This window comes from Phyllopteryx taeniolatus, chromosome 2 (assembly GCF_024500385.1).
Source record: "Phyllopteryx taeniolatus isolate TA_2022b chromosome 2, UOR_Ptae_1.2, whole genome shotgun sequence".
Lineage (NCBI taxonomy): Eukaryota > Metazoa > Chordata > Actinopteri > Syngnathiformes > Syngnathidae > Phyllopteryx > Phyllopteryx taeniolatus.
In genome coordinates this window covers 244,962-270,165 of record NC_084503.1, presented here as the reverse complement: position 1 = coordinate 270,165, position 25,204 = coordinate 244,962, and the positions used below count along the sequence as shown (strand labels likewise).

The 25,204-nt window shown below is 47.0% G+C and overlaps 4 protein-coding genes across 10 annotated transcripts in view; 3 read left to right on the top strand and 1 right to left on the bottom strand.

The window, feature by feature from the left end:
* Positions 1 to 299: 299 nt before the first annotated feature.
* On the top strand, positions 300 to 5,849 carry LOC133466480 (gastrula zinc finger protein XlCGF57.1-like). Of its 2 annotated transcripts, XM_061750250.1 has the most exons (3): positions 300 to 1,266; positions 2,528 to 2,791; positions 5,210 to 5,849. In XM_061750250.1, the coding sequence occupies exons 1-3, from the start codon at positions 1,173 to 1,175 to the stop codon at positions 5,470 to 5,472; spliced, it is 621 nt and encodes a 206-aa protein (XP_061606234.1). In that variant the 5' UTR covers positions 300 to 1,172; the 3' UTR covers positions 5,473 to 5,849. The 2 variants fall into 2 exon arrangements, with proteins under 2 accessions (XP_061606234.1, XP_061606225.1); XM_061750241.1 differs by lacking the exon at positions 5,210 to 5,849 and having other exon boundaries at positions 2,528 to 3,891.
* A 21-nt stretch (positions 5,850 to 5,870) lies between these two features.
* On the bottom strand, positions 5,871 to 10,510 carry LOC133466495 (zinc finger and SCAN domain-containing protein 2-like). Its single transcript, XM_061750277.1, has 2 exons — positions 10,066 to 10,510; positions 5,871 to 8,414 (listed from the first exon to the last, which is right to left on the bottom strand). Exons 1-2 carry the CDS (start codon positions 10,250 to 10,252, stop codon positions 7,549 to 7,551), a joined length of 1,053 nt encoding a protein of 350 aa, XP_061606261.1. The 5' UTR covers positions 10,253 to 10,510; the 3' UTR covers positions 5,871 to 7,548.
* A 23-nt stretch (positions 10,511 to 10,533) lies between these two features.
* On the top strand, positions 10,534 to 21,046 carry LOC133466435 (zinc finger protein OZF-like). Of its 5 annotated transcripts, XM_061750145.1 has the most exons (5): positions 10,984 to 11,124; positions 11,865 to 14,752; positions 15,311 to 15,580; positions 18,283 to 19,612; positions 20,450 to 20,583. In XM_061750145.1, the coding sequence occupies exons 2-5, from the start codon at positions 14,659 to 14,661 to the stop codon at positions 20,457 to 20,459; spliced, it is 1,704 nt and encodes a 567-aa protein (XP_061606129.1). In that variant the 5' UTR covers positions 10,984 to 11,124; positions 11,865 to 14,658; the 3' UTR covers positions 20,460 to 20,583. The 5 variants fall into 5 exon arrangements, with proteins under 5 accessions (XP_061606155.1, XP_061606121.1, XP_061606129.1 ...); XM_061750171.1 differs by lacking the exon at positions 11,865 to 14,752 and having other exon boundaries at positions 10,534 to 11,124; positions 18,283 to 18,492; positions 20,450 to 21,046; XM_061750137.1 differs by lacking the exon at positions 11,865 to 14,752 and having other exon boundaries at positions 10,534 to 11,124.
* Positions 21,047 to 21,304: 258 nt separating this feature from the next.
* Positions 21,305 to 25,204, top strand: part of LOC133466421 (gastrula zinc finger protein XlCGF57.1-like) — a 5,528-nt gene continuing 1,628 nt past the window's right edge. The window contains exons 1-2 of one of the 2 annotated variants that reach the window (XM_061750121.1): positions 21,305 to 21,752; positions 21,871 to 22,488. In XM_061750121.1, the coding sequence (XP_061606105.1) occupies positions 21,563 to 21,752; positions 21,871 to 22,488 (808 nt within the window). In that variant the 5' untranslated portion in view covers positions 21,305 to 21,562. Of the gene's footprint in view, positions 21,753 to 21,870; positions 22,489 to 23,159; positions 24,329 to 24,425; positions 25,076 to 25,204 lie in introns of those variants that run through there. The other variant, XR_009784936.1, reaches the window with a different exon arrangement.

Sequence of the window (25,204 nt, the reverse complement as noted above, 5' to 3'; positions counted from 1 at the left end):
TGATTAATAACGCCACACTATCATAATACCGCTTTTCTGAAGATCTTATCCCCTTTCGATCACTTCTCAAAGATCTTTGTCACCGATAAACCGTATTTGTGGTTGCAACGTGAAGACTTGACGCAGCATAGCGCCGGTGGCGAGCAGTTCCCGGATGTAGTCACGTGACACTCAACGTCAATCATATCACGTTTCATAGACAAGGTAACTCGATGTGCTTTTCATGATTACAAGCATTTAAAAACAGAGCAAAAAAAGATATTTAAAAGTAAAGTACAGAAAAATAATTACGAAGAGAACATCCAGTGCACTTAAAAAAATATATACAATTTGTTCAAAAGGTATTTGAATTATATTCTGACGGTTGATGACTTGAAAATGATGATGGCTGTCATTTGTATCAACTATTTAGGAAAATGAGAAATATGTCATTTGCATAATAACTTGGAATGTAGTGTAGTTTGCTTCGTTGTCCTTTTTCTCAGTTTCAGCCCGAACACGTCCCTGTATTTTATCATGTGTGTTTACAGCTGTTGTTTCATTGTATTTTTTTTTTACATTCACAATTGCTATTGTTCAAAGCAACTTTGTGAAATTGCGGCGCGTCTTCGTCGTCGGTCGACTTCTTTGGTGGCCTGTGGCTTTAAGTGTTCCTGTCGTAAAGGATTGTGGGTAATATATCCATTTGAACGCTCGGCCCGGACTCCCTCAGAAGCAACTTATGCTTAAGGTGGCTTAAAGGTTGCACGATGACACTTTTCCCCAGCATCCGAATGAAAGTTGACAAGCAAATTGCGACTTCGATTGAGACCAAGTTTGTCCAAACTGTGTTGCCGTACAATTACTGCCGCAGCTCTGCTTCCATGTTCGCTTCCCAGCGCAGGTCAAAAAGAATAAGAATAAGAATAACCCTCTTTAATTAGTACTGAAATATCGGAAGCCTCGACAAAGTACGTCTGAACGCTACCGTGCTTTACAGGAGTAAAACATTATTCATGAATTCTTCTTTTGCCGGTTAAACACGTTGGAGCTTGTCCGGCTAGCTTAGCCGCGTTTAGCTTAGCTTAGCTTAGCTTAGCTTAGCTTGCCTGCTGCGAACAAAGAGACCAAGCAGTCATCACGTTATCAACACATCGCTCGGCGGTGATCACTTGCGAGTGTAAAGTGCTGCGATGATCGTGGGGGAAATGTGCTCAAAGAGTGTGGAAGAAGCAAAGAAAACCAAAGAGGAAAACGAGCCACAAAGTGTTTTCAAGACGCCCGGAGGTGGGCTGCACACAGCAGGCTTGTTCACGCCTTACTCACACTTGTTCGGATTCCTGTTGATTTACTGTCTGACGTCACTGATGCCGTCGTAGTGTATCGTCGTACACGTTTTTGTGTGAGATCGATAGCAGTCACCGATATGCATTTACACGAATGCCTTGATTTACATTTAATATTATAGTACTTCCCGCATATTCGGTTCACTGGTTACCAATTGGCTCCTCGCTTTGTTTGTTGTGCACTTTCGAAAACAAGTGAAGAACTTGTACAAACTTGTACATTGGTGTCAAGGAAGTATGTCGAAGTGATGGAGGAAGTTTATCCTGGCTTGTTATCGGAAGAAGTTACAAACTGTGTTCAGTTTGAGGAAAATGTATGTGAAGCCTTGAGAATTTCTTAAATTGGTCCCAACTTGTGGTCTGATCTTCATCGGAATCAGCAAAATAAGATAAAAAAAGATGTTTTCACATTTGTATTGGAAATAAGATGCAAAAATATCGGTGGAAAAATGCATCACATACATTTTCCTCCCACTGTATATACATACACACTTTTGGTGCCTTTTTTTTTTTTTTTCCAGAAGCAAATAATCTGTCATCTATTTAATTTATTAGGCTAATGTTCGAAGATAAGTTTCAACTTTAAAGTTATATTGTTGAGAACTGTTGTGGGCTCATCGTTTGTGTTATATTATGGTGTAAAGTACAGTATTCCCCAGCTAAATTGCAGTTTATCGTTCATATCCCGCAGAATATTTTTTCGGGCCTTTTGCAGTCGACACATACTTTATGGTGTAACTCACTTTGCCAGGCCGCTTAAAAGCACACAACCAACTCACGGGTATTACAGTAAGTATACTTTGTCAAAGGTTATATCATACACACTGGAAACCTTCTTTTACCACAAAAACAAAAATATCATTTTCTGACTTTTTTTGTTGCTACGTTACCGGAAATCGAAGTTAAAAGGAAACGAGCAAATGCGTACATTTGCGAATACCTAAGCTCAAATAGGCAAGTTGCCGTTTTTCATGAGAACATGGAAATGAGAAAATCTCATGGCATCTCCTTGTGGTTATGTGGACCCCCGAGACTCCAGGTTTTGGGTTTGTTTGTTTATTTTGCTTGCGGTACAACGACTAACACAGCAATTGTTTGTCATCCGAAAAATGAATCCATGAACTTCTAAGTCACAACGACGACTCGACTTATCCAGGCTTGTCTTTTCCGAGCAAGTGTGTTTGTCTTCCGATGTCCTGTAGACTTGAGTGAAGATCTTCATCCTGAGCAGCGGGAGGGGAACTTCAGGGTGGGGCAGGAGGAGCCAGAGCCCCGACACGTCAAAGAGGAAGAGGGGGACGCTGATCTCAGCACGTTGCCCTTCCACTGCATCATTGTGCAGATGGAAGGTGATGGAGACCACAGTGGAGGATCACAAACAGACAGCCTACGAGCTCCACTATCAAATAGTGACGACACAACGTCACACGCCCCTGCCGCTGATGATGACGATGAACACTCTCAAGGTGATAAGACACGTCACACTGAGCAACACTGTCAATGCTCTCAATGTGACAAAATCTTTGTTAGCAAGTGTTCTCTGAAAAGACACATGATAATCCACAGAGGAGAGAAAGCATTTAGTTGCTCAGATTGCGGTAAAAGGTTTTGTCATAAGGGACATTTGAACATACACATGAGAACGCACACCGGAGAGAAACCTTTTGCCTGTTCCGTTTGCAGTAAACGATTCTCGATCAAAGGAAGTTTGATCAAGCACACGAGAACTCACGTTGGAGAGAAGCCTTTTGCCTGCTCGGTCTGTAACTTAAGTTTCAGTAATTCCTCAAACTTAACAGCGCACAAAAGAATCCATACTGGAGAGAAACCGTTTCCCTGCCTGGTTTGTGGCAAAAGCTTTGCCGTCAAGGGAAGTTTAATAACACACACGAGAACGCACACTGGAGAGAAACCTTTTGTCTGCTCAGTCTGCAACCTCAGTTTTAGTACTTGTTCAAATTTAGTAACACATTCAAGAACACATACTGGGGAGAAACCGTTTGCGTGCTCAGTTTGTGCTAAAAGGTTCTCTATCAAGGGAAGTTTAATGACGCACACGAGAACACACACAGGAGAGAAGCCTTTTGCTTGCTCGGTCTGCCACGCGAGTTTCGGCGTTCGTTCCGGATTGGTGAAACACATGAGAACGCACACTGGGGAGAAACCCTTTTCCTGCTCTGTTTGCAGTGAAAGATTCTCTCAAAAACGCACTTCGACAAGACACTTAGGAACACACGTTGAAGAGAAACCTTTCGTTTGTTCCGCGTGCAACGTACGTTTCAGCGCTCTTACTCGATTGGTTCATCACATGGGAACGCACCCTGGCGAGAAACCCTTTTCCTGCTTAGCGTGCGGTCAAACATTCGGTCAAAGACGCTCTTTGACGAGACACACGAGAATGCACGCCGGGGAGAAGCCATTCAGTTGTGGTGTGTGTGATAAAAGCTTCTATGATAAGTTTCAGGTTAGGAAACGCAACTGTGCCGGTAAGAAGAAGAGCGATAACTGAAGCTGTAACAAATTGTGAAGAAACTCAATATTTTATTGCAAATGTGATGTCCTTACTTGCCGAATGCAGAGAGACGCTCGCTCAGCCTTCAAGGCTGTCCTTCCCTCAGATGAGAGTTGGGTCTCTCACGCTCTAGGAATTCACCACATACCTTTGCGGAACTAATCTCTGCCTCAGCAGCATGGGAGAAGGACGTAGCTCAGTCATATTCAGTTAAGTGTATGCATACGGGAATGGGACAAAGATGACAGCAATGGGCTGCAGACTTGAAAACAGGGCTATCACGGCTATCGTGGCTTCTGGGACAGATATCTACAATTAGATTAGGACTATCCGTAACTCCAGTTTGAGATTTCGACTAGTCCCAATTCCAGTCACAAATATCGACATTTGGATTTTGCCTAGTCAAAACCTAGTTTTGGATATCCCAAAAGGGACGTGGATATATTGAACTGGAATGATGACAAGTTAGAATCCAATTGTGGATATGTCACACTGGAGTTCTGGGTAGTCGTAATCGAAATGTAGATGCGGCCAGTTCGGGGTCGCCCAAAGTCAGCTGGGAAAGGTGCCAGAACAGCGGCGGGAAGAGCACCGTGCCGCCTTCCGATATACACTATATGGCTTCATAATCAGATGCAAAAGCAATTGATTGTACAGCTACATGTTTTCATTTCATAGCAACGATGCACATGAACAGAGCACCTCCGTTCAATTCCCCGCCAGCCATGGATATTTGACTTCTCAAGCCGTCAATGGCAGTGAATGTGTTTTAAGTCGACAATTTCACCTCTGCGTAGATCACCTGCGCCCGGTGTGCGACGTTTCCTGGTCAGCCGGGATACACTCTGTTCTCCACAGAGAGAGTAGGAAGGGAATCTCTGAACAGACTCAAAAGAGAAACGGCAAGCTTTAGTTGCCAGGTAAATGCTCAAGTGTTCAAGCACCATAGAGATGCCACCGCTGTCAGCACTTGTGCTGAAGAACCTCCGTGTCGTTTCCGGTCGCCATGTTAACATGCTACTCCGGACTATCCTCATCATGGACCTTGAGCATTTTTCCAGTCCTTCAGTCCATTTTGTCCTTCCCTGTTGAATTTGTAACCCTATTCTCCTGATTTCTAATTCAAGCCAGGTGAGTGTGCGTGTGTGTCATTTTAATATTCACTGCAAATACTTATGCCGGTTAACTAGGTGTAAGGGGTCCACGGTAATGGAAAGGTGATCTAGTTTGTCCGAGTGGTTTCGCCGTAGCTAGTCTTTGCTGGCCAAAGGCAAGATGGCGTCAATATATTTTGCGTCCACCCACGTTTATTTGATTGCTGAAACATAACGAATCCTTCCAAGCTCACCTTTCCACTTATGTTTGTGAACAGCGAGCATGAGCCATATGATGCCTCAAGCGGAGATGGCGTGCGAGCCGAGCGCAAAGCTTTGTGATGATCGTGTGTCAAGTCGAAGTGCTGAGAGCGTTGCTGAATCGACGGCTAAGGAAGAAAGATTTGCGGCAGCGTTAGCGAGTCACACCGGGGAGAAAGCTTTCTCGTGCTCGGTCTGCGGTGGAAGAAATCTGAAAAGCTGCTCAATTGCTCTCTCAAAAAGGATATTTCAAGGTGCGCACAAGAGAAAAACGCGGTAGTGCGTATGGATGGTCACCGCTTGTCTGAATGTTCCCACTTCAATCTGATGGATTCAGCGCAGAAGGTATCTCGTGTCACTTCGTAGACCTCCGATCAGTGGAAGACTCGAGAGCAGTGCTTCTCAAATTGCAGTCTCGCAAATGGAGCCTTTGCAATCAATGATTCCATGGAAAGCGCGCACCTATGTATCGGGCGGGGCGGGGCAAGGCGGGGCAAGTGTCCCAAGAAAACCCAACAAACCAATTTGTCCCTCATTTCTTCGTTTGGGCCCAATTCAAAGATTTAAAGCTCAGATACGATTGCGACACAGCATCATACATCTGACATCCCTCCGGGAATAAAGAATTCGTTTTAGTACAAAAAGTTGTTTTGTTTTTTTTCTTAGAATATAGTCCTGTTTAAAGACATGTTTTCCAGAATAAAAGGCGTCCTGTCATGAAAATAAAGCTGTATTTTTGAAAGATGAATTTATTCCACTTCATCTTGGAAAAAGATCCATTTGACTCTCATAAGGTTCCAACTTTGTATCCAGAACCAAATGCGTCTCGCTTAGACTTTAAAAGGACTTTATTCTCCCAACATTCCAACTTCTCTCGCTCTCCACTTTTGCCTTTTATTTCTCCAAAACTGGCAAATCTGAACTCAATAATGGATGTAGCGGTACACATGGTCACGTTTAATTGGCATCAAGATGATGAGATGTTCACTTTTCTTTTTGTCGGTGAAGAAAAATATGATTATTCTATTCATATCCATCTATAATAGTTATAAAATGTGTTCTACATGTACAAGCACACAATTTAACTTGTTGTTTTTTGTTGGTACAGTTAATTCTATACAATAAGCATTTTGATCTGCACACAAAATAGTGACGAGAACATTTCCATCTCTGATGAACTTACATTGCGCTCTTACCGAGAACAACAAGTGTTCTCGTAGCCTTATAAGTAAACAGCGCTTACTTGTGTGTTGTTGTTTTTTCAGATGAGACAGAACATTTTGTCAAACCAGAATGGGGTGTTTTTCAAAGTGACACAAGACGCAACACATTTACCGCAGATGATTCTTATTTGACCCAAACGACAACGACGACGACGACGTTTACTTCGGTAAGGCCACGGATGGGAAAAGTGCGCCCGTCCGCATCTGTTGCCATCGCCGTTAATGCCGTTCCTCGTGTCGCTCCCGGCGTAGTTCATTCTGCTTCAGAAGACAGCAAGATGTTGAACAATCAAGAAGAAAAAGAAATACTCGAAGTCCCGAGACCTGAAGAGCCCCCCCCCCCAGCGCAGCGCATGGTGGCACTGGCCGGTAACGAGCGTCATTCTTCTGAAGTCCAATTTGGGGTTGCAGCTTTTTCCATGTTTCACTTGTCTTCCCGGAAACGTGTTGCGTTATCCGCCGATTGCCCACAAGAGGTCACTTCCGAGCGCATGTTTGCACCATTATTGTGCCACTGTAAACGAGCGGATGAAAACCCTGCTATCGTGACGAGCGAGCGCGCGAAGGTACACACATCGAGCACGTATCGAGAAAAGAAAGCTCGGCCGGGTTTAGCGCATCGCGACAGAACCCCACGTCCGATATAAATACGCCATCCTCTGGCTGATATATTCACACGCGTCGGTGTTTGCGTACATGTGCGCACACTCTCCCGTATATGGAAGCCAAGTCAACATTTATCGATATCTACTAGTACGCTCTTAGTCAGCGCACTAGTAGAACGCACCTTAGTGGTAACACTACATTGCTCCACTTCTGGATGGCATTTATTGACACGAGTAGGGCAACTCCATGAGGCCAAACTGTGCACGAGTTGTCGTACGAGCGACATGATCAAATTTCACCAGTTCACCCGGAGTTTGACGCTTGACGAGTCGTCAACCGGCGCGCGGTTAGGGAGACGTAGTTGTGCGACGGGTTTGCCAGAACGTCTCCGACTCGTGTGCGAAAAAAGTCACCGGCTGGCGGGGCAAAACATGACTAGCGAGACACTGAGTCGTTTTACTAGCGTGAGGAAAAGAGCGTACTAGTGCGCGGCTACGAAGGACTTGAAAGACGGCGCCGGGCGCAAATCACACGCGCTTGAGTTGCGCGTCGTCGCCGGCGTGTTTCTTCATGTGCTTACTCAAACCCGACTGATAGCAGAAAGTCGTGTTGCAGACGGAGCAGGAGAAGGTTTTTTCTCCGATGTGCGTTCTGATGTGTCTTATCAAACTTCTCTTCAGGGAGAATCTTTCGCCGCAGAAGGAGCAGACGCAGGGCTTTTCCCCCGTGTGGCGCCTCATGTGCCTTATCAGATTTCTCTTGTTGCCGAAGGTTTTGTCGCATTGGGGACATTGCGGCTTCTCCCCGAAGTGAGTTTCCATGTGTTGAAACAAGGCGGACTGAAAAGTAAAACTCGAGTTGCAGACCGAGCAGGAGAAAGGTTTTTCCCCCGTGTGTTTTCTCGTGTGCGTGATTAAATAATCCTTGCGGGAGAATCTTTTGCCGCAATCCGAGCACAGGAAAGGTTTCTCTCCCGTGTGACATCTCATGTGTCGTTTCAGATTCCTCTTGTTTCCGAACGTTTTGTCACACTGAGCGCATTTGACGTGTTTGTCGTCGGCGTGACCCGCCGCGTCCCCTTTCGAGCGCTCGTCGTCGGTGTCGGACATCGTGTCGCCGCTATCCGAAAGCGGAGCCAAGCGGCTGTTCGCTTTCGATCGTCCGCCTCGTGTCGCCGCGCGACGACCCGAGCTGCCGCTCGCCGGCTCCGCCTCTCGCTGACCTTTGTCCTCGTCGTCCTCACTTTTTACAATGACGCGATAGACCGAGAAGTCCGGCCCTTGAAGGTGGCCTCCCTCCTCTTCCACTTTAATGCAGGGGGGCCGCGGCCCCTCCCGCTCCGGCCCGGAGCTCGACTCCTGCCGCTCGGGGCGAAGCTCTTCTTCGCAGACGTCTGAAGGACAAAAGAAGACGAACACGTCACGTTACTGCGGAACGCTACGATACGGCTCATCGTTTGTGCCGCCGCGAGATCGCGGCTTTTGAAGCGACTGGTTTTTGAATGGCATTTGACAGCACACGAGCGAGCCCGAATTTGGAAATTGCGCGGCTTCAGTGCCGCCCAGGGCGTTGCGTTGCGACGTGCCGGGCGGCGCTGAGGTCGACCGGAAGAGATGCAGCATCCTTCAAAACACGAAGACGAGGCGGAGAAGGTCCCCCGCTACTTTTCCACATAGCAGAGAAGATGCGAGTACTGTTGTATGCTCTGTTTGTACGTGTTGCTGCTCTGTGTGTGTTTAGAATTACCGGAAGATCGGTGCAAAATTCTATTCGAATGTCCAGCGTTTGAAATGATTTTTCTGCTTAAATGTAGCTGACTTTGGAAAGTTGAAACATATCGTGTTGAATTCTCTTTTGCCTCGTGTGTCAGTTTCACGGTAAACTTCAATTTGGAATGACAACAAAAAATAATGCGGGCTGTTGGGTCCCCGTACGACCGGAGTCAGAGTTTGGTCCGCGTATCCGGCGGTAAGTCGGACTCCTTCCCGGTGAGGGTTGGACTCCGCCAAGGCTGCCCTTTGTCACCGATTCTGTTCGTAACTTTGATGGACAGAATTTCTAGGCGCAGGTCCGGTTCGGTGGCCTCAGTATTGCATCTCTGCTTTCTGCAGATGATGTGGTCCTGTCGGCTTCATCGAGCCCTGACCTCCAACTCTCACCGGAGCGGTTCGCGGCCGAGTGTGAAGCGGCTGGGATGAGAATCGGCACCTCCGAATCTGAGACCGTGGTCCTCGGTCGGAAAAGGGCGGCGTGCCCTCTCCGGGTCGGGGATGAGATCCTGCCCCAAGTGGAGGAGTTCAAGTATCTCGGGGTCTTGTTCACGAGTGAGGGAAGAACGGAACGGGAGATCGACAGGCGGATCGGCCCGTTGTGGCAAAGAAGGAGCTAAGCCGAAAGGCGACGCTCTCCATTTACCGGTCGATGTACGTTCCTACCCTCACCAATGGTCACGAGCTGCGGGTCGTGACCCAAAGAACGAGATCCCGGATACGAGCGGCCCGAAATGAGTTTCCTCCACAGGGTGTCCGGGCTCTCCCTTACAGAACGGGTGAGAAGCTCGGTCATCCGGGAGGAGCTCAGAGTCGGGCCGCTGCTCCTTCACATCGAGAGGAGCCAGATGAGGTGGCCGGGGCATCTGATTCGGACGCCTCCCCGGTGAGGTGTTCCGGGCACGTCCCACCGGGAGGAGATCCCGGGAACGACCCAGGACACGCCGGAGAGACCACGTCCTTCGGCCGGCTCGCGAACGCCTCGGGATGCCCCCGGAAGAGCCGGATGAAGTGGCTGGGGAGAGGGAAGTATGGGTGTCCCTGCTAAAGCTACTGCCCCCGCGACCCGACCTCGGATAAACGGTAGAAAATGGATGTATGGATCCATCTTGCCGCAAGCGTTATTATATATTTGGACAACTGCACAAGCACGGCTTGATGGAATACTTCCGAAAAGTGTGCTTTACTAAGTTTGGGGCGGGGGCACGCAAAGGTCAACGGTATCCTTCTCCCACGACACGTGTCTAAACATGCGAGAGGACGAAATGAAGAAACCTGGTACGTGTCGAGGCTTTTTGAAAACAGCGTCCAGCAGTTGACGTTGTCGCTCGTTCTCCTCTTTGGTCCGACAAAGTTCCTCCTCGTACTCCGTGATGGTTCTCGCAAAAACCGCAAATATTTCTTCGACGGCCGCACTCAGCCGCTGATTCAGCAGCGCTCTCAGCATTTCCACTTTACACATTTTCACGCGAGAATCGCAACGCTTCGCACTCTCACGCTCGTCGCTCGCTTGGCAGCTAGCGAGCTAAGCTACTTCGGGAGGCTTCAACGTTCACCGAGACGAGTTGATCCGAACATTAATAACGAATGATGCTTACTATGTCATATAAACCAAATATTAACTGAAGACGGAGCAAATGGTGTCGTAATAAACGCAAAAAGTGGATCTGATCTGATGCAGGCCGTCTCGCTCAAGTGTTTGCTTTTCTTTTTCTCGTTTTACTTCCGGCACACGACCAACGACGATTGCGTCATATTGATGCTTTACTGCCTCCCTCAGGCGTGGAGGTGTCATTACACCCTTGAAGTTCCAAGGGGGGAAATGAAGCAATGACGAACCGCAACGGGCGCAATGAAACATAATCCGTTCAACTAGGATGTGAGATTACAGTTTGCCAAAGGAGGAGAGAAGCCAGGACGTCCTCAGGAGATTTGGCGTGTAATGACGCGCACACATCAAAGGAGGCAGTGATGCACGAGAAATGCACAAACTCGGTTGGCTCGGTTCCGTCTACCGGAAATGAAAAAACAAAAGGCTCACGGGAAATAATGTCACGAAATCAGTACATTGCTCTGATTCTCTGTCGTGAACTCTTAAATCCCGTATATATATTTCTGTCGTGGAACCCTAATTTGCTGTCTTCTGTGAGTCCGCTAATGCTAAAGCTAAAGCTAAAAAGAGCTTAGCAAGCGTGAGTGGAAACCGAACGTGCGCAAGAATGATTGCAGAGCACGAGGAGGACGTTTGTGGAACAAACGAGGAGAACGAGCGACAAGGTCCAACTCCAATTCCGGACGCTGGTTTCAAGCCTCGCGATGACGCACACAGAGCAGGTTGGTGCACTTCTTACTCACCTTGAAATGCGTCAAAAAGGTATCGGAGATGAATGAAATCGATAGGTAGAGAAATAGATACACGGATGAATCGAAGAACTTTAACACAGATGCAACAGTTGGAGGGTGAATGATGGGATGGACCATGGGGCTCCGCAACCCTACATTTGATTATCCAATTGCGCAGTTATAGAATTGCGGATCCCACACGGGAAAGTCCGTTTCGGCAGTGTCCACAACAAGAACGACACAAAGCAAAGCAAAGCAAAGCAAAGCAAAGAAGGTGTGCAGGATTACTATTAGCAGTTTCAAAAGATATACATTTTTAAAATTGGATCTGTTCAACAAATCCAATGGTGTCTCAATACGGAAGTGGCAGTAGCAGTCGCAGTATTGTGCATGTACATGAACATGTAGCGAAGTCGACGTCCCCTTAAGACAAGTGAAGTGAGACTTCTCCACCCCGTTGCCTCCTTGTCTTTCTTTACTCAGTCTTATTTTCCACGGCGAGTGCTACGTATTAATTAGCTGGAAGTATCCGTGCGGTCTTGTTGCATCCCCGCCTGTCACGTACGAAATTCCTGTTGAGGCGAGGCACCGGTGGCATCCTAGCGCATTTCAGATGCGTCCTCCTGCAAGATATTATCCCTAGTTGCTGCTTCCACCGATGTAATATCACTCGGCATGAGCGTCGTCGGACTTTTTCCAACCCCGCGTGTTTGTCTTCTGGTGTCCCGCAGATGTCAGAGACGAAGATCTTCATCCTGAGGAGCGGCACGCAGAGTCCGAGGAGCCGAAGTCTCCGGACATTAAAGAGGAAGAGGAGGAACGCAGCATCGGTCGGGAGGGAGAGGAGGAGCACATCACCGATTTTCCATTCACTGTCGTCCGTGTGAAGAGTGAAGATGAGGACGTTGAAGAAGGTGGTGGAAACCACTGTGGAGGATCCCAAGCAGAAGGCCTCTTAGTGGATCGTAACAGCATAACGTCACACCCTCCCGACGGTAACGATGCCGAACCCTCCCGAGGTGATACGACACGTCGCGCTGGCGACGCGCACTTGACATGCGCTCGGTGTGGCAAGACTTTTACCAACAAGAGGAATCTCAGAAGACACGTGGTCATTCACACGGGAGAAAAAGCTTTCATGTGTTCAGTTTGTGGGAAAAGATTCTTTCAGAAGGGATCCATGATAACGCACACAAGAAAGCACACTGGAGAAAAACCTTTTTGCTGCTCGGTGTGCCGCAAATGTTTTAGTGATTACTCGACGCTGACGAAACACGTGAGAACGCACACCGGCGAAAAGCCCTTTTCGTGCTCAATCTGCGGTAAAACCTTCTCCCAGAAGGTGGCCATGAAAACACACGCAAGAACACACACTGGAGAAAAAGCCTTTTTCTGCTCCATCTGCCGCGCAAGTTTCAACGTTCGTTCAACGTTGGTTCACCACATGAGAACGCACACGGGTGAGAAACCGTTTACCTGCTCGGTGTGCGCCAAATGTTTTGGTCACCCCGCAGGATTGGCGAGGCACATGAGAACGCACACCGGGGAGAAACCGTTTTCCTGCTCGATCTGCGGCAGACGTTTTACCGTTCAGAAGACATTGGTTCAACACGTGAGAACGCACACGGGAGAGAAACCGTTCATCTGCTCAATTTGCGCTCAAAGTTTCTCTCAAAGCGGCGCTTTGCAAAGACACGTAAGATCGCACGCTGGCGACAAACCGTTTCGCTGCAGCGTGTGCGATAAAAGATTCAATGATAAGTATAAGGTGAAGAAGCACAAGTGCGCCGGTGAGAAGAGCAGCGATACATCGAGTGCAGGAAAATTGGACATTCTGACAAGCTGACATTGAACATTGAAGCGGTTGCGGTGAGCTGGAAACGTGTATGCGTGATCCCAAAATGGGTCTCAAGGGCCCCAAAATAAAGACGCTCTCACCAAGCCGAATGTTCACAACTATTTGGACTTCAAGTTCATACGTCACCGCGATGGATTTGAAACAAAGCAATCCAGATGTGATCAAAGGGACATTCTGCTTTCGAGGTTTCACTATAAAGATTGGAAATATTGATCATCTACATAAAAGTACCTTTTAGGTGCTCCTAAATGCTCGAACAAAAGTCATCGGCATCCTTTTTAATACCGAGTGCAGATTATGCGCTGCTCAGATTCCACCGATTGTGAGCGGAAATATCTCACGGTGTCATTCGATATGATCCGTCGTTGGATTGTCAGTCAGCAAGGCCTTCGCTGCTGCCCTCATCGCAAGCGGAAGTTCTGACCCACATAAAAAAACTAATATATATATATACACACAAGTAAATTGTAGCATTTGTTTCATGAAGTTACAGGAAGGTATTCTCTTCATTTCATAGTTTTGTTTGTTTTGGCTGCATTGCTTTCAGTACATGTATGTGGGTGATAGATTTTTTTCGTCCAATCATATTTCAACGTCTGTGTGTTGCCACGTCAACGTAATCTTCAGAATCATTCGTGCTGGCAGATGTAACAAACAATATTAGCAAACAATTGGAGTGTTAGGGTTAGGGCAGCCCTACGGGGGGCACAAGCCGGCGCAAACCGTAGGCCGGTCCCAAGCCCGGATAAATGCGGAGGGTTGCGTCAGGAAGGGCATCCGGCTTCAAACTTTGCCAAACAAATATGAGCGTTCATCCAAAGAATTCCAAACCGGATCGGCCGTGGGCCGGGTTAACCGCGTCCGCCGCCGGCGCCGTCAACCTGCGGGGGCGCCGTTGGAAATTCAGCTACTGTGGGTCCAAGTCGAAGGAAGAAGAAGAAGAGGTGGAAAGCACAGAGCCTAGAACTGAATGTGCGGACTTTGAATGTTGGGACTCTGACGGGGAAACTCTCGGGACTTGGTTGACACGCTGAAAGGCGTGTCCAGGAGAGCAGGTGGAAAGGCAGTCAGGCTCGAACGTGGTTCAGGGGTTAGGGTTGAAATGATTTGACCACGGTGTGGACGGGAAGAGAAATGGACTCGGGGTTATTTTAAAAGAAGAGTTGGCCAAGAATGTCTCGGGAGGTGAAAAGAGGATCAGATCGAGTGATGAGGTTGTTATGTATGCTTTCTATAGTGGTGGCATTAAGGCGTGGATTAAGTCAGGCAAATCCCCAGTGAATTGCCCAGGTAAGCAAATACACGACGAGGTCACTTTTGATTGACTGAATGTTGTCGTTAGCATTGTGTAATGACACTACCCCACCAAAAGGCGGCAGTAATGGACCAGAATGTGTCTTGTCTGAAGGAAATTGAAAATAGGTCGAGGAAAAGCAGGAAGCCAGACGGAGCAATAATAGTGCGTCTTTTGTTTGATAATCTTTGCATATTTCGGTCGTGTAACAGATGAAACATAATTGACTCTTCGCCTCGGTTCACATGGAAGCTCTTTTAGCCCGCTAGATGCGAACAACGAGACGCGGAAGTTACCGCGTTACAACGCAAGTGTGAGCGTTCAGTGTTTGGATCGATCGATCGATTGATTATCGTGTGACGACTTGGAAAGTATGATAGCGGAGTACGAGGAGGAAACTTGTCGAACAAGAGAGGGAAAAGAGCGACGACGTCATCGACTCGAGGCTGTTTTGGAGCACAGAGCAGGTTGGTTCATCTCCTTTTCGAACCTTTTGGGATTTGTTTCCTCCTAATCGCAACGCCAATTCAACTTCACCACCTTGTGTCAATGTCATAGGGATGGAAAGTTGAGAAAAAAAGGAGTCATGTTTTAACAAATTCCTACACAAGTTGTGAGAATAAATACATAGCAATAATGGATACAATGTAATGTAATCAATATCATAAATCAATGGTATCATTTTCAAAAATGCATACTTACATAAGGGACCGAGACAAATCAAAACAGAATATAGCATTTTCTATGGGCCAATTAAAAGCTCAGATATGATTGTGATTTATCATCCCATAAATCTACCAGGAATGAAGTCGTTTTTTGTGGAGTTACAATATTGAAGAACTTTCTTTTCCAAAAGGTAAAATCCTAAATGCTATGAGAATAAAGTTGTTGTTTTTTAATCCCCTTTCAAGAAGAATTTCTTTCCTCTTTAGTTACACTTTAATTAACGTCATAATGTTGTGACTGGATTGGGCTAAAGTTGACTCTTTTTTTTTTTTTTTTTTGGGCTTCGTGTTTTCCTGCAGATGTCCGTGAAGAAGAGCGGCAGGAGCCCGCGGCCCCAGACGTTAAAGAGGAAGCAGACCAACACAACATAGGTCGGGAGGAGGCAGAGCGCGACCCCACCCGGCTGCCCTTCAATCGCGTCATTGTGAAGAGCGAAGACGACGAAGAGGACGGCGACGGCGACGGCGACCGCCGGGGACGATCGCAGACCCACAGCCTCTTAACGCCGCTATCGGACAGCGACGACACGTCACATTCTCCTGACCCCGATTCTGACGAGCACTCTAAAGGTGACGCGACGTGTCACAATGACAACAAACGTTTGGCATGTCCGCGCTGTGACAAAACGTTTAGCAACAATGCAAATCTGAGAAGACACATGATGATTCACACTGGAGAAAAACCTTTCATGTGCTCAGTTTGTGGCCAAAGATTCTCTCAGAAAACATCGATGATAACGCACACGAGAACACACACTGGAGAAAAACCTTTTTCCTGCTCGGTGTGCCGCAAATGCTTTAGCGATTACTCGACGCTGACGAAACACATGAGAACGCACACGGGTGAGAAACCCTTTTCGTGCTCAATCTGCAATAAAAGCTTCTCCCAGAAGGCCACTATGAGAATCCACACGAGAACACACACTGGGGAAAAGGCGTTTTTCTGCTCGGTCTGCAATACGAGTTTTAATGTTCGTTCGACATTGGTCCAGCACATGAGAACGCACACGGGTGAGAAACCTTTTACCTGCTCAGTGTGCACCAAAAGTTTCGGTCATCCTGCAGCGCTGGCGAGGCACGTGAGAACGCACACTGGGGAGAAAGTGTTCAATTGCAGTGTGTGTGGTCAACGATTCTCGTACAAGTATCAGGTGAACAAACACGAGTGTGGTGGGGAAGAACGGCGGCAGGCAGGACTTTAGATAAACGTCACTTTAGACTGTCACTTGGGTTAAACGCTGTCGATGCCCATTTTCTAATGAGCGCCGCTGCTGGATTCCCAGTGTACACGCTCATAAGAACCAACAATGATTATAGACCACCTTTACAGGTACCCAAGGATGCTACTCGTGTTCGTGTTTCCAATTCCACATACAGTACAGTTCGTCGGTTGCAGTGGAATAAACGCTTTTCACAAAACAAACGACCAAATAGAACATGTCCAGTCTTTCACGTTTGAATAGAACTTAAAGACCGCATGTGGCTTCGTAGACAAACCAAACACACACGCTTCATTCAGTATTCCAAATGAAAGCACATACTGTGGCGCCGGGACGAGGGCTCCCTCTAGTGGTGCATAAAATAATCACTGAATGAAATGTTCCAATAGTCAGTGGCGGTGGCGTCCACTTTTTGCTACACTTCATTTGCATGTCATCATTTAGAAATGTTTGTTCTCCAACATTTATAAGGGACAAATATCGAATTAACATGCAATAAATTGGAGTTATGTGGTTATTTCTGGAGCATTTGGTTTGTTTGTTTTCTACATTTAAGTGCAGTGTTAAAGTTCCAACTGTGCATAATGTTACGGTGGCTAACAAAAAGGAATGAAACGTCTCGTCCAGGGAGATGGTTTCATTGTCCTGAAAGGAGGACAATGAAACCTTCTCCATTCGAAGGATGTGTGATGACGTGTTCCAAGAAGAGAAAGCCCAGAACTTCCGAAATTTGACATTTCCTAAAAGTAGGACAGGAAAACGACAGAGCAGAAGCTGCAATGACACCTCCTCACCTGGGGGAGGCAGTGATGTGCGAGACGTAATAAATGAGTCTCGTCTGCCGGAAGTAAATGCCAAGAAAAGCAAAGTTTTGAAGAAAAACGGCGTTTAGCATAAGGCGTTTAATCCGAAGTACTTCTTTGGGGTTCCGACTAATCAACACACATGGGCACAATTCGACCCCTTTTTGTTTTATTTGACGGGGGTGACTTACTTCTGTCGGGTGGACTTTGAAGTTAGCTTAGCTGGCTAGCCGCTAACAAAGAGACCTGAAAACAGACGTCAGGTGCGCGTGTACAATCGCGTGACTCTCGCGTGACAATGTGTGCCAAAGTGAAAGAAGAGTACGAGGAGGAACTTTGCGGAGCAAAAGAGGAGAACGAGCGACAACGTCAACGACTTGATGCTGCTTTCCAGAAGCCTCAAGCTGTGTCGCACGCAGGTTGGGTCACATGTTGAGGAAGTCCTGTGCATAGTTTACATGTGTAAATTCACTAGATTAAAATCCGGGGGGTTGTTATTGGTCGCCCCATGTTGTTTTGGGCGAATACATTGCTCGCTCTGCGATTGGCTAGCGACCAGTCCAGGGCGTGTGGCCCGCCTCTCGCCAGCACAATGAGGACAAGCGGTTGCGCAAATGCGCAAATGTTTGGCTCGACATTGGCAGCTGTGGGACTTTGGGCTTTGGATAACAATGACGGACTTAAACCCGCATTCGTGACTTGATTTGCTGTCATGTTGCTAACATGATTAAGAAGCCGTTGCGTTCCAATCACAGGGAATATGTCATTTCAAATAGTCTGCAGCCGCAGTGTAAGAAGACATTTCTGTTGTTTGTTTTCCTTGAAGTAGCGGCAGTACGGCTGCATTTCGACCCTAGGTTTGGTTTGATATGTTGACTTGGTGTGTTTGACGTTCACAACTTCACCCATTGACCGATTTTTGGGAACCTATCCTCCATTACGAGCAGTAAAAACGCGGCCTTTTGCCATTGACTGCACCGTGGCACTGATGTCTGAAAATGTTTTCATTTTCTGTCTTTTCATAGAAAAATGCCGTGTGTTATCGTAGCCTCTCTTTAATCGAGACGATGCACAGTTACCGTCGGTCGTAAGCGCGCCGACAAGAAGGCAAAAGGCAGGTCCAACTGTGCGTCCCGGTTACGAAGAGAGTCATCTTTGTTTGACAAATGGATGTTTCGAATGGGGCTGCAATTTGTGTCCTATTTGGAACCACAAAAATAGCCATCTGTGTTTCTCTCCTTGTGTCCAGCTGATGGCAGCGAACAGTATCTTCATCCTGAGCAGCAAGAGTGGAACTTCAAAGTGGAGCAGCAGGGGCTGGAGCCGTCACATGTTAAGGAGGAAGAGCGAGAGTACCCCTGTGTTAAAGATGAAGAGGAGCCAGAGCACCTCCGCATTAAAGAGGAGGACGAGGAGGATATCACCATCATTGTCAAAAATGAAGATGAAGAAGCCCGAGGTCAGTGGTCACCGCTTCATCCGGGTCAAAGTGAGGAGAACGGAGGGGCGGAACCTCCCAGCGGCAGCTCGAGTCGACACGCGGCGACTGAAGGCGACGGAGCTCGCCGGGAAGCATCACAAGCGGACACCCTCTTGGCGCCGCTGTCAGAGAGTGACGACGTAACTTCGCACTCTTCGGACACCGACAATGAGAAAAACTCTCAAGAGAAACCTTTTGCTTGTTTATTCTGCAGCACACGTTTTAGTGTTCATTCGCGTTTAGTTCAACACATGAGAAAGCACACGGGGGAAAAACCCTTTTCCTGCACAGTTTGTGGTCAAACATTCTCTCAAAAAGGCGCCTTGACCAGACACACTCGAACGCACTCTGGGGAGAAACCTTTTTCTTGCTCAGTCTGCGGTAAAGGATTTACTCAGAAGGAGCATCTGGTAACTCACACTCGAACGCACACAGGAGAGAAACCTTTTTCCTGCTCAGTGTGCGGTAAACGTTTCTCTATAAAGGGAAATTTGATAACGCACACCAAAATACACACCGGAGAGAAATCTTTTGTCTGCTCAGTGTGTGACCTATGTTTTGTCGATCGTTCATCATTAGTTCAACACATAAGGACACATACTGGGGAGAAACCCTTTTCCTGTTCAGTCTGTGGCAAACGATTCACTCAGAAGGGACAGTTGACAACACACTCAAGAACACACACGGGAGAAAAACCTTTTTCCTGCTCAGTGTGCAACCTGGGATTTGGAGATCGTTCCACTTTGGTACTGCACATGAGAACGCACACTGGGGAGAAACCTTTTTCCTGCTCAGTTTGTCATAAAAGGTTTGCCCAGCGGGCCCATTTAAGAACACACACAAGGACACACACGGGAGAGAAACCTTTTGCCTGTTCAGTCTGCCCCATAAGTTTCGCAGATCGTTCATCGCTGGTTCAACACACGAGAATACACACCGGTGAGAAAGTGTTCAGTTGCAATGTGTGCGAGCAAAAGTTCTCTTACAAGTATCAGATGAACAAACACAAGTGCGCTGCCGCAGCACACGAAGCCACTGACGTCAACTGTGAAGAAACCGACTTTGCAACGAGCTCGGAAATTGAAAACGCCAAGCTGGAGTAAGTGTACTCGGGATCCGAAATCAATAATAAAACGAGTTTTTGGGACATGTCACTATGCAATATGTGAGTCGAAAACGATCTTTATGCTCCACACGTTCAACGCACGGCCGTGCCTTGCGTCGGTACAATAACAACACGACGCTGACAGACCGCTGATAATTAGAGCACGCTGCCCGTCGCCCGGGGCCGTTCCTGTACACGCCACTCAATTTTGTCTCGATCGCGGGTCCCCTGAAATTGCTATTCTGTTGCTACGTCCGACCTGTGCTCTTCCATGCGTCAAATGCAATGACAAAAAGATAACTCGCACACTACATACATTATATACAAAATATATACATTCAGTATTTATATACAGAGAGCTTTTATTACATCATCTTGGAACTGTATATTAGATTGGGGGGGGGGGGGGGGGGGTATTCCATAATGGCCCAGGGAGAGGAAAAGAGGCCCAGTCAGTGTCTCACTGGGATTTTGATATGTTCGATGGAAAAGCGGACGGCATTTGGACTTGGACGCGGGGTCGGTCGGGTCCAGTGAATTTCTGCTGCTGAGAAAACATCAAGACGGGAAATCGCGCTGCGTTGTCCGTGTTGCTGTGAGGACAAAGATGAAGGAAACCAGCATTCCAAAAACAGCAGTTGACACGATCATTCTAACGTGCGGCCCATCTGGTGCCGAGACAATCCGAGTCCTAGTTTTAACCTAACTCTTGTCGTAGACGGTTTTATGTTCTGTTCTGTCGCTGTTCCCTCTCAAAACCTGTTCTGTCCAACATTTCCAATAAATATCCATCGCATTGCAAATAAGCACATATTGTTGTAATAATTTCAGCCACACCTGACGACGACGACAAGAAGCCTGATGAGCGAGCACCCCACGCCAGAGCCGAAACATTTTGGATGAAACGTGAAACGTCTTCACCAACCAAAGGACTCCAGTTGGCGCCGTGAAACTTCTTGGGGCATTGAGTGTAACGGCGCCTCCGCACCTGAGAGGGGCAGCAAATGTTCGACAACGGACCAACTGCGGAAGTAAAAGCGAAGTCACCCGCACGGAGGGCCTCGCAAGTCCAACTGCGACCCTTTCTGCCGTGTCTTTCTTTATATTTCGTATTTATCTCGAGCTGTTTGTGGCACGTCATCGGGTCAAGGAGATATGACGTCATCGCGACGTAAAAGCTCGAGCTTGCCGTCTACAAAGTTCTTTTGATGTCAGCACAGAGCAAGCAAAGATTGCAATTTGAGATATTTAGGCTTCTTCATTCGTCAAATATTTGCTTCAGCTCCGGGACTGAAACTTTTCCTTTTTGAACATTGCTGCACACAATGTGTGATGCTGTCAGCGTGTGTGCGCGCGCGTCATACTGCAGTTGTTACCTGTGAATATGCTTCGAACATTGTCAAGCTGCACAATAAAGGTTGTTCTTTAGTCTAAATCATCATGAATCGTGTTTCGTTGCGAGCGCAATTAAAAGGCAAGTTTATATGTATTGGCAGCATTCACACACAAGCAAACCTTCCACGTGATCACATGAAAATCAGAAAATGTAAAATTAGTATTTAAAATTTCTGAAAGAGTAGCAAAGTGAATCAACTGTACCAGAAGCAATGTAGTGTAATGACACCACCTCACCTGAGAGAGGCAGTAATGCACCCGTGTCAACGGTCTCGTCTGGCGGAAGTAAAACGAAAGGAAGCCGACGGTTTGAAGTCACAACGACTTTGCCCTTTTTTTTTTCTGGCCTTATTTCACACATGATCAGACGAATTTGATGACGCGGACTTTTCTTTTCCGCGTAAATTTGGTTGGAAGCCTTCTCCATTCCGCTCAGCTCGCTAACTGCTAACAAAGCGATGCGGAAGTGAGCAACACGTCGCCAAGCGGCGCCCGAAGTGAGTGTGAAGCGTCGCCATTATTATTATTATTATTATTATTATTATTATTATGTGCAAAGTAGAAATGCTGAGGGAGTTGTTTCACGCGCGACTAAGTGCTGCCGTCGAAGAAATATTTGTAGTGTTTGAAAGAACGATTGCAGAGTACGAGGAAGAACTTTGTCGGGCGAAAGAGGAGAACGAGCGACAACGTCAACTACTGGACGCCGTCTTCAAGCCACAAGATGAGTTACACGTTGGTACGTGTTTGTCCGCCTCTTCCTATTTGATATTTAGTATTTGATCTCAGCAGCGGTGGGACCGCCTCATAATGTGCAATTCAATCACTGCAAACTTCCGGTTCATTGCTTCCTCCAGAGCTTCATCCTGAGCAGCACAAGCGGAGCTCCAGGGTGGAGGACGAGTCGACGCCCCCCAACGCCAAAGCCGAAGAGGAGGACCTGTGGACGAGTCGGGAGGGAGGGCGGCTTCAGGGGTTCCCAGGGATTCGTGTCATCGTGAAGAGTGAAGGGGACGACGACGAAGTGTCAAAGTCTCGGCTTCATTCCGCTCAAAGTGTGGAAAGCGGAGCAAGCGGCAGCTCAAGTCAGCGCGTGACGACAGGAGATGGAGACCAGTTTGAAGGATCGCAAGCAACCGGCCTCTCAGACACCAAGTCTGACACTGATGATGATGATGATGATGATGATGAACACGCTAAAGGTGGTATGAAATATCCCACTGAAAACGCACACCTGACGTGTCCTCAATGTGACAAGACATTTGGGACCAAATACACTTTAAGAGTGCACATGAGAACGCACACGGGAGAGAAACCGTTTTCCTGCTCATGTTGCAGTAAAACGTTCTCTCAAAAGGTCAAGTTGATGACGCACGCAAGAACACACACGGGTGAAAAACCCTTTCCCTGTTCGCTGTGCAACAAGAGTTTTCGTGATCATTCAGCGTTGGTGCAACACAAGAGAACGCACACGGGTGAGAAACCGTTTCCGTGCTCTGTGTGCGCCCAACACTTCTCATTTAGGTCAAATATGATAACACACATGAGAACGCACACCGGAGAAAAACCTTTTGTCTGCTCACTGTGCGGTCTGAGAGTAACTCAAAAGATTAGTTTAACAAATCACATGAGAACGCACACCGGGGAGCGACCTTTTGCCTGTTCCATCTGCAACAAATGTTTTTGTGATCGTTCGACATTGGTTCGACACGTGACCACGCACACCGGTGAGAAAGTTTTCGGTTGCGGCTTGTGTGAGAAGAGATTCTCTCGTCGAGAGAAGCTTAACAAACACAAGTGCGCCGGGAAGAAATGAAGCTGCGGGACTTGAAATAAACTGTGACGAGACTTTGGAAGAGCCTCGAAACTACTAACTCGTGAATTGAATGAAATAAATGTTTTCTGGAGAACCAGCGAGTGAGCGGTGAGCAGACACGCTTGAGAATTGTTGGAGTGTTTGTTGGCTTGGAGCGCCACACGTGGGACGGCGCCGCTCTCGGCCTTGCACGTACTTGTATTGCGTTGCATTCAAACAACTCATTGTTCTTCGCATTTATTATTGTATGATTTTGCTGGGCCGGCTCACTTTTTGTTTTCTGTACTTCGACTTTAGCACGGTCTCGGTACTTTTGCCAATGACGGATGTGAACGTGATGCAACCCGGAAGAGCGGAGGCTCCTCAGGAGTGCCGCCCCTCACTACGTCCTCTTGTTGCGTCGACTGGCGAAACGTCTCCCGAGACAACCCGACCGGTCCAGTTGCCACACCGAAGATGAAAATGAACTGACGAAATGAGGGAATGTGGGTCCTTCGGGGCAATCGGCCACTAGGGGGCCCCCAAGCGTAAGAGTCAACAGAGCTATTTGCAGTATTTTGTTATTTTGTAGGTAGTGTTGAGGAAGAAACAGAGTAACCTATAAAAAGGGTTCAATGTTTGAAATAATGACATTTATTTTTGCTTTTTTTTTTTTTTTTTTAAATGAACCAAATCACATTTTGACATGAGACATTAATGACGTAATGATTCCAATTTCTAAACATTTTTGGATAGCATTATTTAAGTATATTCTTGAAATGGTATTGTTTATTTGATGAATTACTGTTCGTTCAAGTTATATAGTCAGCCACTTTAATGTTGTCCGTGCCCCATTTATTTTTGCTGTAGCATTTTTTTCCAAATGCTAATAATAACCCAGATTAAGCTTTGACCTGAAATGCAGAGTATGCAGTTTATTTGTGTTACTTTGAGTTGGCCTCTGGAGATGATCTTCAGTATCCCGACCTTTGTGCCTTCACTTGGAATGTTCCTCAAATCAACCCCAGTCCTTTGTTGCAGTGCAATAAGGGTGTATGAAGTATTCATAATCGCTATGGAAATGGGTAGAGCCCCCCCAAATATTTGGAGTCCGGTTTCCGTCGTCTCGTAGTTAGTTTGTCTTAGTAGCTTTGCCGTACTGCTTTCGCTGTCCATGTACTTCCGTGTACGTTTTGGCCCATCAGACGCGCGTCACTACATCAATCTTTCCGAATGATTCCCGAACGTCCTGAATTCACTACGTCCCATCTCCGCTTTGCTTGAGCGGAGCTGAACACCATTCGTGAACTCGTCGTGTCCGGATAAACTCGCCCCACGTTCTCCAGCTCTTGTCAGCTTGCCGACGCGTTTGTTCGAGTGTGAGCGTCAAGTGCGTCAAACTGCTTATCGCGTGCAAATGTGCGCACAAATTGTGAAAGACGAGTTCGAGGAGGACGAGCGACAACGGCAACGACCGGACGATGTTTTCAACGAGCCTCACGATGACTCACACACAGCAGGTTTGTTCACTTCCTTCTAACTCTTGTTTAATAAACGTATAGTTTGGTGTAAATGAGCCACTTCCATTCTATGTCGACATGGCACCTCGGATTCAAGTACTGGACACAGCTCAAGGGTCGCGACCGACGACGCACAGTGATGACGCCATACCCATGCGCGCAACACTGTCCCTGTATTGATTTCCTGTCTTTGACGTACATGGACCCATAAGTTCGTTTCCATCCAATGTGACGTCATAACGGCCAGCGAGGCCTTCTCTGCTGGCCTGAACGCCATCGGAAGCTTTGAGCAACATTCACAACCGAAATTCGAATATTTGTACCATGAAGTGAAATGGATTTATGAACATGTCAGTGGACGCTGGACTTTTGAATTTGGACATTTCAGGAGATATGAGTTGCCACGGTAACTTCAGAATCCGTAGTGCTGAACTTTCTTAGCAATGGGACAAATCCATTTCAAATGTGTTGGCAAAGCCTTGGCCCTCAATGACGTCAGCATTGTTTCTCTCCTTTTAATTGGTTGGTCAGAGTAAATCTTGTTCAAACATTGAATAATCAACATCTGAAAATTGTTACAATTACAGTACATTACTACTTTAGTATTCATTGCGAAGCGCTCCAGATGACGTACGTTGCACGTTTGTGTGCCGTTCTATTGCAATTTTGTATGATACTGATGCTTTCTATAATTGCGGCGGTATGAAGAGGTGGATTACGTCTGGTAAATCCCCACTGAAGGCTCAGGTAATTGCACGGCCCGCCCATGGTTGCTAACATCCGAGAACGTGTCCCCTCCCCTCATGACGATGTGCACCACTGACAATCCTGTTTTTGTTTCTTTTTGCTTGCTGTACAAATAAATGAGACTGACGT

Excerpts from the sequence above, each read along its gene's own strand:
- LOC133466435 (XM_061750137.1), top strand. The coding sequence starts at position 11,010 with ATGATTGCAGAGCACGAGGAGGACGTTTGTGGAACAAACGAGGAGAAC. Across the intron at positions 11,125-15,310 it reads CGATGACGCACACAGAGCAG|ATGTCCGTGAAGAAGAGCGG; the intron begins GTTGGTGCACTT and ends GTTTTCCTGCAG. Across the intron at positions 15,581-18,282 it reads TTCTGACGAGCACTCTAAAG|CTGATGGCAGCGAACAGTAT; the intron begins GTGACGCGACGT and ends CCTTGTGTCCAG.
- LOC133466495 (XM_061750277.1), bottom strand. The coding sequence starts at position 10,252 with ATGTGTAAAGTGGAAATGCTGAGAGCGCTGCTGAATCAGCGGCTGAGT. Across the intron at positions 8,415-10,065 it reads AAAGCCTCGACACGTACCAG|ACGTCTGCGAAGAAGAGCTT; the intron begins GTTTCTTCATTT and ends TTTGTCCTTCAG.
- LOC133466480 (XM_061750241.1), top strand. The coding sequence starts at position 1,173 with ATGATCGTGGGGGAAATGTGCTCAAAGAGTGTGGAAGAAGCAAAGAAA. Across the intron at positions 1,267-2,527 it reads TGTTTTCAAGACGCCCGGAG|ACTTGAGTGAAGATCTTCAT; the intron begins GTGGGCTGCACA and ends GATGTCCTGTAG.